This window comes from Rhamphochromis longiceps, linkage group LG3, assembly GCF_057381845.1.
Source record: "Rhamphochromis longiceps isolate RC_006_pf linkage group LG3, R_longiceps_female_GT1.1, whole genome shotgun sequence".
NCBI classification, from domain to species: domain Eukaryota; kingdom Metazoa; phylum Chordata; class Actinopteri; order Cichliformes; family Cichlidae; genus Rhamphochromis; species Rhamphochromis longiceps.
The window spans coordinates 47,354,379-47,367,074 of record NC_140559.1 but is presented as its reverse complement, the minus strand read 5'-3'; the positions used below and the strand labels follow the sequence as shown (position 1 = coordinate 47,367,074).

The window sequence follows — 12,696 nt, the reverse complement described above, 5'->3', positions numbered from 1 at the left end:
GGCACCATACCAAAGTTATTAAGTAATTTTAAAAGCTATCCACTATAGAAGTTTCAGTTCTTTACAATAGACCCACAGTAAAACAAACAAACAAACAAAAAAATAGAAATGAAATTTTTCTGTGAATTAATGAAATAATTCAGTTTTGTAATTACAGGAGAGTCTGAGCGATGAGCTACCAGAACCTTTTCTGTAATTTTACACATTTATTTATTCATTCTGGCAGATGTCTTCCTTTTCATTATCTTATTAGCAGCTTGTCATTATCGAGTCCTACTGTTAAAACTACACTTCTATTTTGAGGATTAGTTGTGATAGATTTGTAGTTAAGGGTCTTTACAGTGACACAAAAGAGAGTTTTTCTATTTTGGCCAAATTAAGATCAAAGTGTGCTGTATGACATGATGTGAAATGAATTTAACATCTCAGCTCAGTGGCTCTAAACTGACACTGGAAATATGTTTTGATTTGTCCATATAACCTACCAGAAATATTGTTGTCTGGTCATTACTGATGAATCAATATTAGCTATTAGATAGCTAAAAAGCAGCCACTATTGCTTTAACAAATTCATTCCCCTTTCCCTCCCCAATGGGAGCGTTACTGGCCAGTTTGGCTCAGCATTACACAGAACGTTATATATTTAGCACATTTAGCACTGGCGTTCTTGTTATGCACTTTAATCTTGACGGAAGTAGAAGGGATGTGTGTAAAACCATTGCTAAAATGTTTCAGTGGCAGATCTTTTCTGTTTTTTACTAGTTAAAGTGCTCCAGCAGTTCGTCTCTGTGGGTCTCAACTGCTCAAAACTGTCAGTTTGTTATTTTTTATTTATTTTTGCAGGGTGCTTTGAATGTTCATGGATTAAAACAGATGATATATTGAAAGGCTAGTGCTGCATTTGTATGGAGTATCTAGTTTCTTGGAACGGTGCTTCACCCTGCAGGACTTCGAAAGCTATGAATCACACAGTTGTGTCATTAAGTAAATCACAGAGCTGTCCACACTTTGCTTTTCCAAACTGTGCTCATAGGAGCATTAAAGCAGCAGATGAGCAGATGTGAATCGTTACTTCTGATCAAAATTTCCAGAGTATAATCAGAGCAACAATATGATGCAGATATTTTAAGTTTTGTCGAAGCGTCTGGCTTTATAGTGACGTAACAAGACACGTACACAATCATCTGATCACACGTGCTTGGTTAAATCTGAGAGGAAATTGGATTTAGATTGTTTCCAAACCCCACAACCTTTTGTTTTGTTTTTTTTGCCACATAACCCATTTTAACACTACACAGTAAAAAGCATGTGGAGTAACGATGTCACAGCAATGTGTCTGACATGCTAGGTATCAGCTTACCATAAAGACAACACTTGAATCCACACTGCTGTCTGCTCAGCTGTGAAAATGGTAAGAAACTGAGTTGGAGTTGCTCTGCTGGTCAAACTATATATAAGTTGTCTGTTGTTCTCATTATGGTCTGTATGGTACATATGGTACACAGGCAGCTCCTTACCTTTGAGTCTGTCCATTTAGTCTGTAGGTTTAAAGTTAAAAAGGTTTTGTTCTTAAAATTGCAGTTTTATTGAGTGAAATTAGGTTTGACTTTATTATGTCTTAGTCAAGCCCTGCGACAGACTGGCGACCTGTCCAGGGTGTACCCTGCCTAAGGCCCTAAGACAACAAGGATAGGCCCCCACAACCCTGAAAAGGATAAGTGGAAGAGAATGGATGGATGGATGTTTTAGTCGCATGCTAGAAGAGCACATATTCAGAAACTTCAACATGTCACCTTAGAGATGTCGTGTCATACATGTATTTTGGCCTTGTGGTTCTTCTTTTTTTAAATGACCCCCTTCTTTGAAGCATTATGTAATCACCCCACTTGAAGGATGTTCATTCAACTCTTTGACTTTGAACCAAATAAACAAACCACCACAGATGTGACGCAAATGCACGTTTGTTTAAAAGCCGAACATTCTGGCTTCATGAAACATGCCCCAAACAAGTTAATTTAATTATTCATCTGTTTTTCCCAGATTAAGCACAGAGGAGGGAAAATATGGAATCACTTTGTGATTTGGATGTGTAAAACAGACACTTTTTAATATTAAAAATAGTCAGCAGTTAAAAGAGCGTTTGCAGACCTCAGCAAGCTGTTACACCTGATTAAGAGGAAGCAGCTCTCCAAGAAGAGAGGTGTCAGTCAAAAGGATTATACAACTCCTTGTTTTTCCCCAGTCAGCTGTGTCTAAGAAAAGTGCAAAGTGTTAAGAATAAAAAAGGAAAACTTAAGGGTAGATGGAAGATGTCAAAGAGTCAGACGAAAATTGAAAATGCTCAAAACTCCCCATAAATTGGCAGAAAGAAGAATCAGTGGTTTTGTGATAAAAGTGTAAAAAATGGGATTGCCAAAGGAAAGCCAGCATTAACGCCTAATGGGAAGAAAACAAGGTTAGAGCGGGCGAACACAATTGTGCGCTGTGGATGATTTGCTAAGAGTCACGTTCAGTGATGAATCTGCATTTGCCAAAGGGGATGATGCTGGGACTTTTTATTTGGTGCCATAAAAAAGATGAAGGCCTTGAGAAATCAAGCAAAAATGGAGCAGGAGAGATGAAAGTCTTTACCTCAACAGTAAATGCACAGGTGTAGACTGCTTTATGCTTTTCTTATTGCACTGAGAGCGTGGTTTTGGTTATGATTAGGATTAGTTTTCGACATCACGATGATGACGATGCGTCTTGTTGTCACAGAAGAAAGGAAATGCAGACAGACTCATTGACACAGTCAGCACATAGTCCAGATCTTAACCCAAACAGAAAATTTACAATGTCTGGGAAACAAATGTGCCATTACACAAAATTATTTAATTAGTTTGAAGTTTGTTTCATGAAGTCAGAGTTGTTCAGATAGTAAACAACAAAAGGAACAAAAAAACAACACTTTATCACATCTGTGGTTTGTTTATTGCTGCAAAGTAAAAGAGTTCAGTGAACATCTTTCAAGTGTGACGACTTCATGTTCTTTGCCAGAGGTTGTAAGTTTTTCCATGTAGTCTAAAATTCATATCCAGTGGCATACACTCCAATAAGGCCACATCGGCTAATAATATTGTATAGCCTTACGTATAGGTCGGGCTCTGAATACTACAGCGTATGATTACAAAGCAGTGATCACAAGAATGGAGACGCTGTGACTCGTGTAATATTTTGTACTTTGTTCAGATGTTCTTCTTGTACTTGCTTTTTCCTTTGAGATGCAAGATTGTTGAAATCCTGCTTTTGATTGCTCGTGCTTCCACAGACGTGTAGTACCAAAGACCCCAGGTAACTCAAAGTACTCTCTGAATGACTCACATTCAAAAGCTTCAACTCGACTCATTTAAAAAAACAACAACAAAAAAACAGGTCATGACGCTCTTTCTAAAGTGTTCCGGTGGCCTTTACTGCTTCATCAGTCTGATTTCTAAGCTTTGATTTTTGCTCTGTGCCTTTTTTCCTGTCCACACACTTTTGATCACGTGTAATATCAGTCAAAATTCAAAGAGTGGGCTTGCTGTGGCTGCTTTGAATTGCTTAGAAGTGTAATGGAGAGCACACAGCATGACAGGCAGCAAACTATGTTTCAGTCGTTCTTGTTTGTTCGTTGCGTTTTATTGACTCGGCAGATGAAGCATTAGAAAAACATCTGTTCAGAACAACAAGAAAGGAAATGATTCAGGCTGTGCATAATCACCCCTGCTGTGCCCAAAACTCAGCAACATGCATCACTCTGGAGTTTTCCTTAAGGTCTGTTTGAACACGTCGGGCCGCGTGCGTCCCTGTGATAAGATAACGTTTGAAAAATTCAACAGATGTGAAACTATTAAAGTGAAGAGGACCGTATGTGAACACCTGGAGGGGACAGACAGACATTGGAGCATTAAAGATACATGATGACCCTCCTGGAAACATGACATTTTATTTTATTTTTTTAAATTTAAGAGCCAATAAGCCTTCAGTAGTCTACTGGCTTATCTTAAAGAAAGTCAAAGCTGCTTTACTTTTATACAGAAAAGGGGAAAAAGTAAGGCTGCATCTCAGTGTTTGTGTGCGGCGAAGGCCGAGCATTCCTGTGACATGTAATCCCTCGGCACAGTTTATCCACAGCACGGCGAGAAGTGATTTAGCTGTGCTGGGTGTCTCACTTTTGGTTAGAGCAGCTGTAGAACTGCAAGCTGCATTTGTCCTGCCTTTTGTGCACGCCACGGGCGAATGGTCATTTAAGTAAAGTGTAGGTGTGCGTGTGAAATGCTTAGCGCTAAAGTGACTGTACACTTTAGCGCACTTTGCTGTACCAAAGTGTTCAGAAAAACGATTTTCTCTAAACGCAGTCAAAATGACCTCTCAGTAATTAGTGCTTTAATAGTTTTGTTACTTTATTTACTTTCTTTATTTGTTCCTGAATTTTATCGTCCTGGAATAGTTAAACTGGATAATGTTTACATGCATTTCTGAAGGTTGCAAACATGGTAGTGAAGGAAATCTGAATTTCACTTTAAAGTAATTAAAGTTTGCTAGACTTTCATCTTGAGCCGTTTGGATGACTCTGCTGCTTTCGAAATAAAAATGCCAACCTTGGCTCTCGGCGCTTGCTCATTTACACTTCCCACTTAACAAAGTTGGATTTTATAAGCTGTGTTACTTTGTATGGATGCTGTGTTTTTATCACCTCTTGGAGCAGAGACCAGAAGGGTCCATTTGAGTTGTTTTCATTCCTGCAGAGATTAATGTGAACTAAAAAGCTTTGCCACCTGTTCTTTGTTTTGTTTTGAATGTTTGTTTTTGGATTTTTTATTTTTTATTTTTTTGGTAATCGTGCATTTAGTAGTGTAACTAAAATGCAGTCACCTATCAAAACCAACGTGTATATAAATTTGTAACGTTGCAAGATGAACGTGTATGAGGTGAGACACCACTTAATCAGCTCCATCGTAAAAGCACAAAGGAGGCAATAAATCTTTAGTTTGAACAGGTTAAAACAGTTGAGCAGACTTTGGTGCTGACCTTTGACCCCTGCTCACAGCCACAGCAGTGTAAGGGCAGCTTTGACATGGGTGGCTTCAGCCGCAGAATGACACAACAACACTTTGTAAAGCGCAGGCCGTTGTGCTGTCAGAGGGAGGTCAAGAGACCTCAGGAGAACGTGACCTCTCTGACCTCTCCACTATATTAAATCCTCCTTTATTACACTCTAAATTGTTGAAATAGACAAACTGGGAACCATAAAGAAGGAACTTTTTTATTATGTAATACTCTATAACTGCAGCTTTGTGAAACGCATCATGCCTCAGTTTCTTTCTGAAAAGGTTCATGTAGTGCTCGTTTACATATACTACACACTATAAATAATCTATCTGTATCTATCTATATCCATCTCTATATATCTCTATCTCTATATCTGTCTACATCTACATCTATCTATTGTAACAAATTCTACTTTTAGGTGGTATTTTATTCAGGAAATTATTTTTATATTGATATGAAAAAAAATAATTTGATGTCATAAAAAAACAATAACTAACAGATGCTCTTTGATTAATTGTTATTATTAGCAGCTGTGTTTTGTAAAATATCTGAGTGGTCCATGATTTTGGCGAGCTGTTGACTTTCCTTGTAGAACCATCGAGGAAAGTTGTGGCTTGGAGTAAAAACTTTATGTCCCACTTACGTAAAGATTACGGCCGCCATTTTTTTTTATTTTTTTTTTAACATCAGAATTAAAGCTGTTCTCACTGGTCCCGGGTGAAAATTGTGTTGCTGCAATATTAATTTGCTCATATAGTAAGCTACGAAAACAGAAAGGGTCAAAAACCTCAGCATGTTAGCGTGTTGAATGACTGTCCTGGTTTAAAAGTAAAAGACAAATAGTTTTTAATTTTAAATAGTAACCAAATATATCTCAGTTTAGGACATTTTGATGGTAGTTGAAAAGTAGAAATGTTTTTTGTAAAATTGAAAAGTTTGTCTCGTTTTACTGATTTATAGCAAGAAACAGCCTGTTCTTTTTTTATTATACTGGCATCACCAATGTTGCACTCTTTCTTGTTGATTATTAACCGTAAAATGCACTTTCATAAATTAGCTTAAAACTAATGAAGTCTATTTTCAGGGGCTGGTGTTTTTCTGCTCGCATCTGCTGAGAGCGAGCAGATCAGCTTTCTATTCGACTGCATCGTCAGAGGCATCTCCCCCACCCGAGGCCCTTTTGGACTGCGGCCCATTTTGCCAGGTCAGTATCAGAGGTGTTTCATATTGCTTGGCTGAAAAGAACTGAAGTTATACGGAGGGGGAATGTCAAGATGAAGGAGTAATTGTTTTAAAGCCGTGCTTCTTGGGGAAAGCAAACGGCTCGCTGACTTGTTGCACTAAAATGTAACTTTTAGCCTTTTAGCGGAGGCTGGGGGGAGTGACTTCTGAGAATTCCTGCCTCAAAGACAAGACGTGGACTTCTAAGTATAAATACTAAAGTCAACATTTACCATTATAATTTTAGCTAACTCTGCTTGTGTTGCTTATAGAGATTCATCATGGCTGACATGCTCTAGCTTCCTGAAATCCACCCATTTTTGGCAGAATAAAGCCAGAGGATTTCTTTGATGATGGATACGCTTTGATCTGCCTAAATTATGTCTGGCAGCTGTGTTTTGGTTTTTTTGTTTGTTTTTAAATGCAATTACATAAATCCCCATGAACCAATTTATCAACGTCCTAACCCCTGACTTAAGTGATGAATGTAAAGCTTTAGGTCACCTTAAACTTCAGTAAGAGGATGACTATTATACTCACTCTGATTAGGTAACAAATTCAATTGTATTCTATGTATAGTCCAGGGTGAAGTGCTACTGGTGGGCACGTTAGAGGATGGCTCTAGTTCCAGATTGTTGTCAGGTTTCAGTTTGTGAAAGATGCCAAGCACCAAAGTGTAAATGGTTCTTCTGTTCCTTTGCAATCTGCTGTGAAAATCTGACACGTGTCAGTTGTCTTCACTAATGGCAGATCTGCCTTTTGTGATATAATATCACTATTTATTTAAAACACTGTAGTGAAAGTAGATGAAAGGAATTCATCAAAAAATGTGAAGTGAAAAAATTCTATTTTTTTTCTGCATAATCCATCATATAAAATTGAATCAAATGGAAAAATCTCTTTATAAAACTTGTTTTATTAGTTTTAATCTTTTAACTTTATGCACATTGAATCAAGCAAGAATTTAATTATATGCAACAGTCTTTGACTTGAAGAAATTTATTTAACATTTAAACCTATTTTCTGCATATTCCAGCATATAAAATAAAATAATTTTTTGTGTCTACACTCACTCTTTCAAATAAATGCAAATAAATAAAATCATAGATTCAGCAGCACTAAGTCCTGTCGCCCTTAAATCTATTTTTACCTGTTTAGCAGGAGTGGGGCCTGTGAAGGTTTGCCCAGTACCGTGGCGTTCATGTCAGTGGGGGGATCTGAGTGTTTCTCTGTGAATTTCACATTCCCACCGCAGCGTGCTCGGTGCTTGCTTAGATTTGAAGTTTAATTTTTCGCTGTAGAAAGAACTTTTATTCCCACGCAGAGTGAACAGCGGACGCTAATGTTTTTGTCACTTTTTACTAAATCAAACGCAAAGTATCGTCACTACTTCTGAGCTTTAAACGCTGCATGGTCGTTCTCTCTCCTGCACTCCATATTATCAACTGTTGATCTAAACACGTCTGTTGCTGCCACGGATGTCGCACACTTGTACGTCATGGTCATGAGACACTCTCACAAACAAAATCAGGGTTTAGTACCGCAGTAACGCAGAGTGCTTACGTTAAGTAACAGTAATCTAATTACTGTTTTTTTTTTTTTGTTTTTTTTTTTAAATCCCTTACTTTACTCGTTACTTGAAAAAAGTAATCGGATTACGCGTTACTGCCCAGCTCTGTTGATGAGTGACCATTTTTGAGTGGGAGGGTTCTGTGCTAATTTATCTCGCAGTGCTTGGGAATTTTCTGGTTTTTAAGTGGGCTGAAACATTCTCCACGTTGGGAATGGCTGTGTAAGATTATCTCAGTAAACACGCACACCAGGTCTAGTAAGATGGAAAATAAAATAGAAGTTGTAATTTGGTACGGCGTCATGATCCATGTTATATTTGTTCATACATTAGATACAAAACAGAAAAACCCTGTAGCCATTCTTGGATATATTTTGTATTTTACATTTCCCCATATTTGGTCACTTCCTTTAAACACTTTCAAATGTTAGATTACGTGTTACTGAAGTGGTTAAACATTATTTGGTTCCCCGCTGTTTCCAGCAACACTTTTGATTTTCCACACTAGCAGTTACAAAAAAAAAAAAAACATTTCTCACCCAGCCGCCAACTTATTAGGAAATGTTGAGAGAGTAGCTGCAGGGCCTTGTGGGTATTTTGGTTTTCACACATCTAACCGCCCAATCGCATGTTGAGCTCATATTCCTATTATTGTGATGCATAGTAGAATAAATAGTAGGGAGGATGTGGGTTGGGGTGGGGGTGGAGGGGTCAAAGTCATGGTAGCAGAGCAGCCAAAGCCTCCTAATCGCTTCGGGCATGTGTGTAACCTCATCCACAGCATTCCACTGCTGCCTCCCCCCATCATTCTTGGTCACAGTGCTCTTGGCTCTCCCCTCCCCTTTTTCCTCATCTTTCACTTTGTCTCATCCCCCTTCGCAGTTCTTAACCGCGTCTCTCGTTCTCACTTACCTTTCACCTCTCAGTCCATGTCCGAGTCTGTCTGTGTCACATGATTAAATCTCTGTGCTAGCTGCTATTTTGATTAATTGCTGTTAATGTTCTTGGCTTATTTATCTGTCTTTCGTCCTTGGATGCTCCAGTGTGTCAACCTATAGTTTTCCTGCTTTGTGTTTAGTTCCCAGCATACAAATTGTTCCTGCAGTGCTTCTTTTTTGCATTTAGTCATGAGTACATTCGTGTGTAAATACGAAACATGTAAAAGCAGGTGGACACGTAACCTACATGCATTTTAAGCTGTCAGACAAGGAAAAAACACCTCAATTGATGAAAGATTATGTAAAACGCTGATGGCTGGTTAGATTCACCTTCATAAAGGGCTAAACTAAGATTGACATTTGATCATTTGTACTTATCACTGTAGATTTATTTCATGTAGATTCTTTATTCCACAACCGAAGACATTAGAAAAATGTAGTGAGGACATTTATGAAGCCTGTTTACAGCTCACTGCCATCTTTGCCAACTTCTGGAGCCATAAAATCCATAAGTGGCCAAAGGGGAGTAACCCTGAAGGCCTGAACAGAGCTCAGCCGGGATGTGCAAACCTGTAAAATATTGATGACCTTGATAGATTGGATACCTGTCAGTCAAGGAAGCATGACCTGAGGCTGGGTTACTGCTTGTTAGAAGTGCAAATGATTTTCACTTAGTTCTCTCTCTCTCTCTCTCTCTCTCTCTATCCATCTATCCATCTATCCATCCATCCATCCATCCATCCATCCATCGAGTGTATCCTAGCTGTTCCCAGGACTGCGCTCTTCTGGACAGAGATTTCCGATGTTGTTCCCGGGATCTGCTGGAGCCACTCGCCTAGCTTGGGAGTCACCGCACTAGGTGCGGGGACCACCGTTACCTTCACCCTCCACATCCTCTCGAGCTCTTCTCTGAGCCCTTGGTATTTCTCCAGCTTCTCGTGTTCCTTCTTCCTGATATTGCTGTCATTCGGAACCGCTACATCGATCACTACGGCCGCCTTCTTCTGTTTGTCTACCACCACTATGTCCGGTTGGTTAGCCACCACCATTTTGTCCGTCTGTATCTGGAAGTCCCACAGGATCTTAGCTCGGTCATTCTCCACCACCCTTGGGGGCATCTCCCATTTTGACCTCGGGACTTCCAGGTTGTACTCGGCACAGATGTTCCTGTACACTATGCCGGCCACTTGGTTATGGCGTTCCATGTATGCCTTGCCTGCTAGCATCTTTCACCCTGCTGTTATGTGCTGGATTGTCTCTGGGGCATCTTTACACAGCCTGCACCTGGGGTCTTGCCTGGTGTGATAGACCCCAGCCTCTATGGATCTTGTGCTCAGAGCTTGTTCTTGTGCTGCCATGATTAGTGCCTCTGTGCTGTCTTTCAGTCCAGCTTTGTCCAGCCACTGGTAGGATTTCTGGATATCAGCCACCTCCTCTATCTGCCGGTGGTACATACCGTGCAGGGGCCTGTCCTTCCATGATGGTTCCTCGTCTCCCTCCTCTTTCTTGGGTTTCTGCTGCCTGAGGTATTCACTGAGCACTCGGTCAGTTGGGGCCATCTTCCCAATGTATTCTTGGCTGTTCCTTGTCTCATCCTGGACTGTGGTGCTGACACTCACCAGTCCCCGGCCCCCTTCCTTCCGCTTAGCGTACAGCCTCAGGGTGCTGGACATGGGGTGAAACCCTCCATGCATGGTAAGGAGCTTTCTTGTCTTGATGTCAGTGGCTTCTATCTCCTCCTTTGGCCAGCCTATTACCCCAGCAGGGTACCTGATCACGGGCAGGGCGTACGTGTTGATGGCCTGGATCTTGTTCTTACCATTCAGCTGACTCCTCAGGACTTGCCTGACCCTCTGCAGGTACTTGGTGGTTGCAGCTTTTCTAGCGGCCTCTTCATGGTTCCCATTCGCCTGTGGGATCCCCAGGTACTTGTAACTGTCCTCTATGTCTGCAATGTTGCCTTCTGGTAGTTCAATCCCCTCAGTTCTGACTACCTTCCCTCTCTTTGTTACCATCCGACTACACTTCTCCAGTCCGAACGACATTCCAATGTCATTGCTGTATAGCCTGGTAGTGTGGATCAGTGAATCGATGTCTCGTTCACTCTTGGCATACAGCTTGATGTCATCCATGTACAGGAGGTGGCTGACAACTGCTCCGTTCTGTAGTCGGTATCCGTAGCCGGTCTTGTTAATGATCTCACTGAGGGGGTTCAGGCCTATGCAGAACAGCAGTGGGGACAGAGCATCTCCTTGGTAGATCCCGCACTTGATGGTGACTTGTGCTATGGGCTTGGAGTTGGCCTCTAGTGTTGTACGCCACATCCCCATTGAGTTCCTGATGAAGGCTCTTAGGGTCCCATTGATCTTGTACAATTCTAGGCATTCCAGTATCCAGCTGTGGGGCATTGAGTCATAGGCCTTCTTGTAATCAATCCAGGCAGTGCACAGGTTGGTCAGTCTGGTCTTGCAGTCTCGGCTGATTGTTCTGTCTACCAGTAGCTGGTGTTTTGCGCCTCTGGTATTCTTGCCAATTCCTTTCTGTGTCCCGCTCATGTATTGACCGATGTGACTGTTCATCTTAGCCGATATGATGCCTGACAGGAGCTTCCATGTAGTACTGAGGCAGGTTATTGGTCGGTAGTTGGAGGGGACCGGTCCCTTCTTGGGGTCCTTGGGGATCAGGACTGTCCGGCCTTCAGTTAGCCATTCTGGGTGTCTCTCGTTAACTAGCATCTGGTTCATTTGTGCTGCCAGACGCTCGTGGAGTGCAGTCAGCTTCTTCAGCCAGTAGGCGTGAACCATGTCGGGCCCTGGTGCTGTCCAACTCTTCATACTGGAGACCCTTTCTTGGATATCTGCCACTGTGATGGTTACTGGACCCTGTTCAGGGAGGTCGCTGTGGTCTGCCCTCAGATCCTCTAGCCACTGAGCATTGCCGTTATGGGTTGCATCCTTCTCCCATATGCTCTTCCAGTATTGCTCCGTCTCCAGCCTTGGTGGTGCTGTTCTCTTATTGTTCCCTTGCCACTGAGAGTACACCTTTGCTGGTTCTGTGGAGAACAGCTGGTTTATTCTCCTGCCTTCTATCTCTCTGGTGTACCTCCTCAAGCGGCTGGCCAAGGCTGTGAGTCTTTGCTTGGCAGTTTCCAAGGCCTCAGGTATGGACAGCTTGCTGTATTTCTTATTTGTCGCACCTTTCTGCAACTCCCTTAGTTGGCTAACCTCCCTCCGTGCTACTTTGATCTTGCCCTCTAGCCTCCTTCTCCATGGAGGGTACTGCCCCTTGTGGCTGTTCAACTTGTAGCGAAGCATCTCACTGATCACTGCTGCCGTATTGTAGATCAGCTTGTTAGTGTCGGTAATCGTGGTTGTAGGTATTGTCCGTAGTGCTGCATTAACATCATGTAGCAGACCTTCTGAGGGTACTTCACGTAATCTTGGTAACCGGCTACGGGGGATCCAGGTTTCAAGCTTGGCCATGATCCTATTTTTCAGGTCAGTTCCTCTCGCACTCAACGATCCTTCTCCTATCGCACTTGGGGCTATATACCCAATCTCGGGTGGGGGTGATGATATCGCCCCCCTGACCTGGCGTCCTGACTCCTCCTTGCCGTAGCATTTGTGTTGTACCTCGTCAATCTCTAGCTGTGAGAGCAGTCCCTTCTTTCGAATGTTGGAACACTGAGCTACTAGTTGTTTCGCCGTCATTGTGGATGTTGGGTATCGAAGAATCCATAGGTCCCTCATCCTATTCATGTAGCCCCTTCCGCTGGGGTTACTTGCGTAGTAGCATTCCAACAACGCCCTGTTTTCGTCTCTTGCCCACCGATGCCTTCTTGTTCCAGTAGCCCACTTTTCGTCAGGGTGCCCTGGTTCCTCAACACCTGACGCGGAC

At 41.8% G+C, this 12,696-nt stretch overlaps 1 protein-coding gene across 5 annotated transcripts in view; it reads left to right on the top strand.

Annotated features, from left to right (window-relative positions):
- The window catches only part of LOC146675078 (protein Dok-7-like), a 54,447-nt gene that overhangs the window by 10,297 nt on the left and 31,454 nt on the right, over nucleotides 1-12,696 (top strand). For all 5 annotated transcript variants that reach the window (XM_085400132.1, XM_085400130.1, XM_085400129.1 and 2 more), the window contains exon 5: nucleotides 6,155-6,274. In XM_085400132.1, coding sequence (XP_085256258.1) covers nucleotides 6,155-6,274 — 120 coding nt within the window. The remainder of the gene's footprint in view (nucleotides 1-6,154; nucleotides 6,275-12,696) is intronic.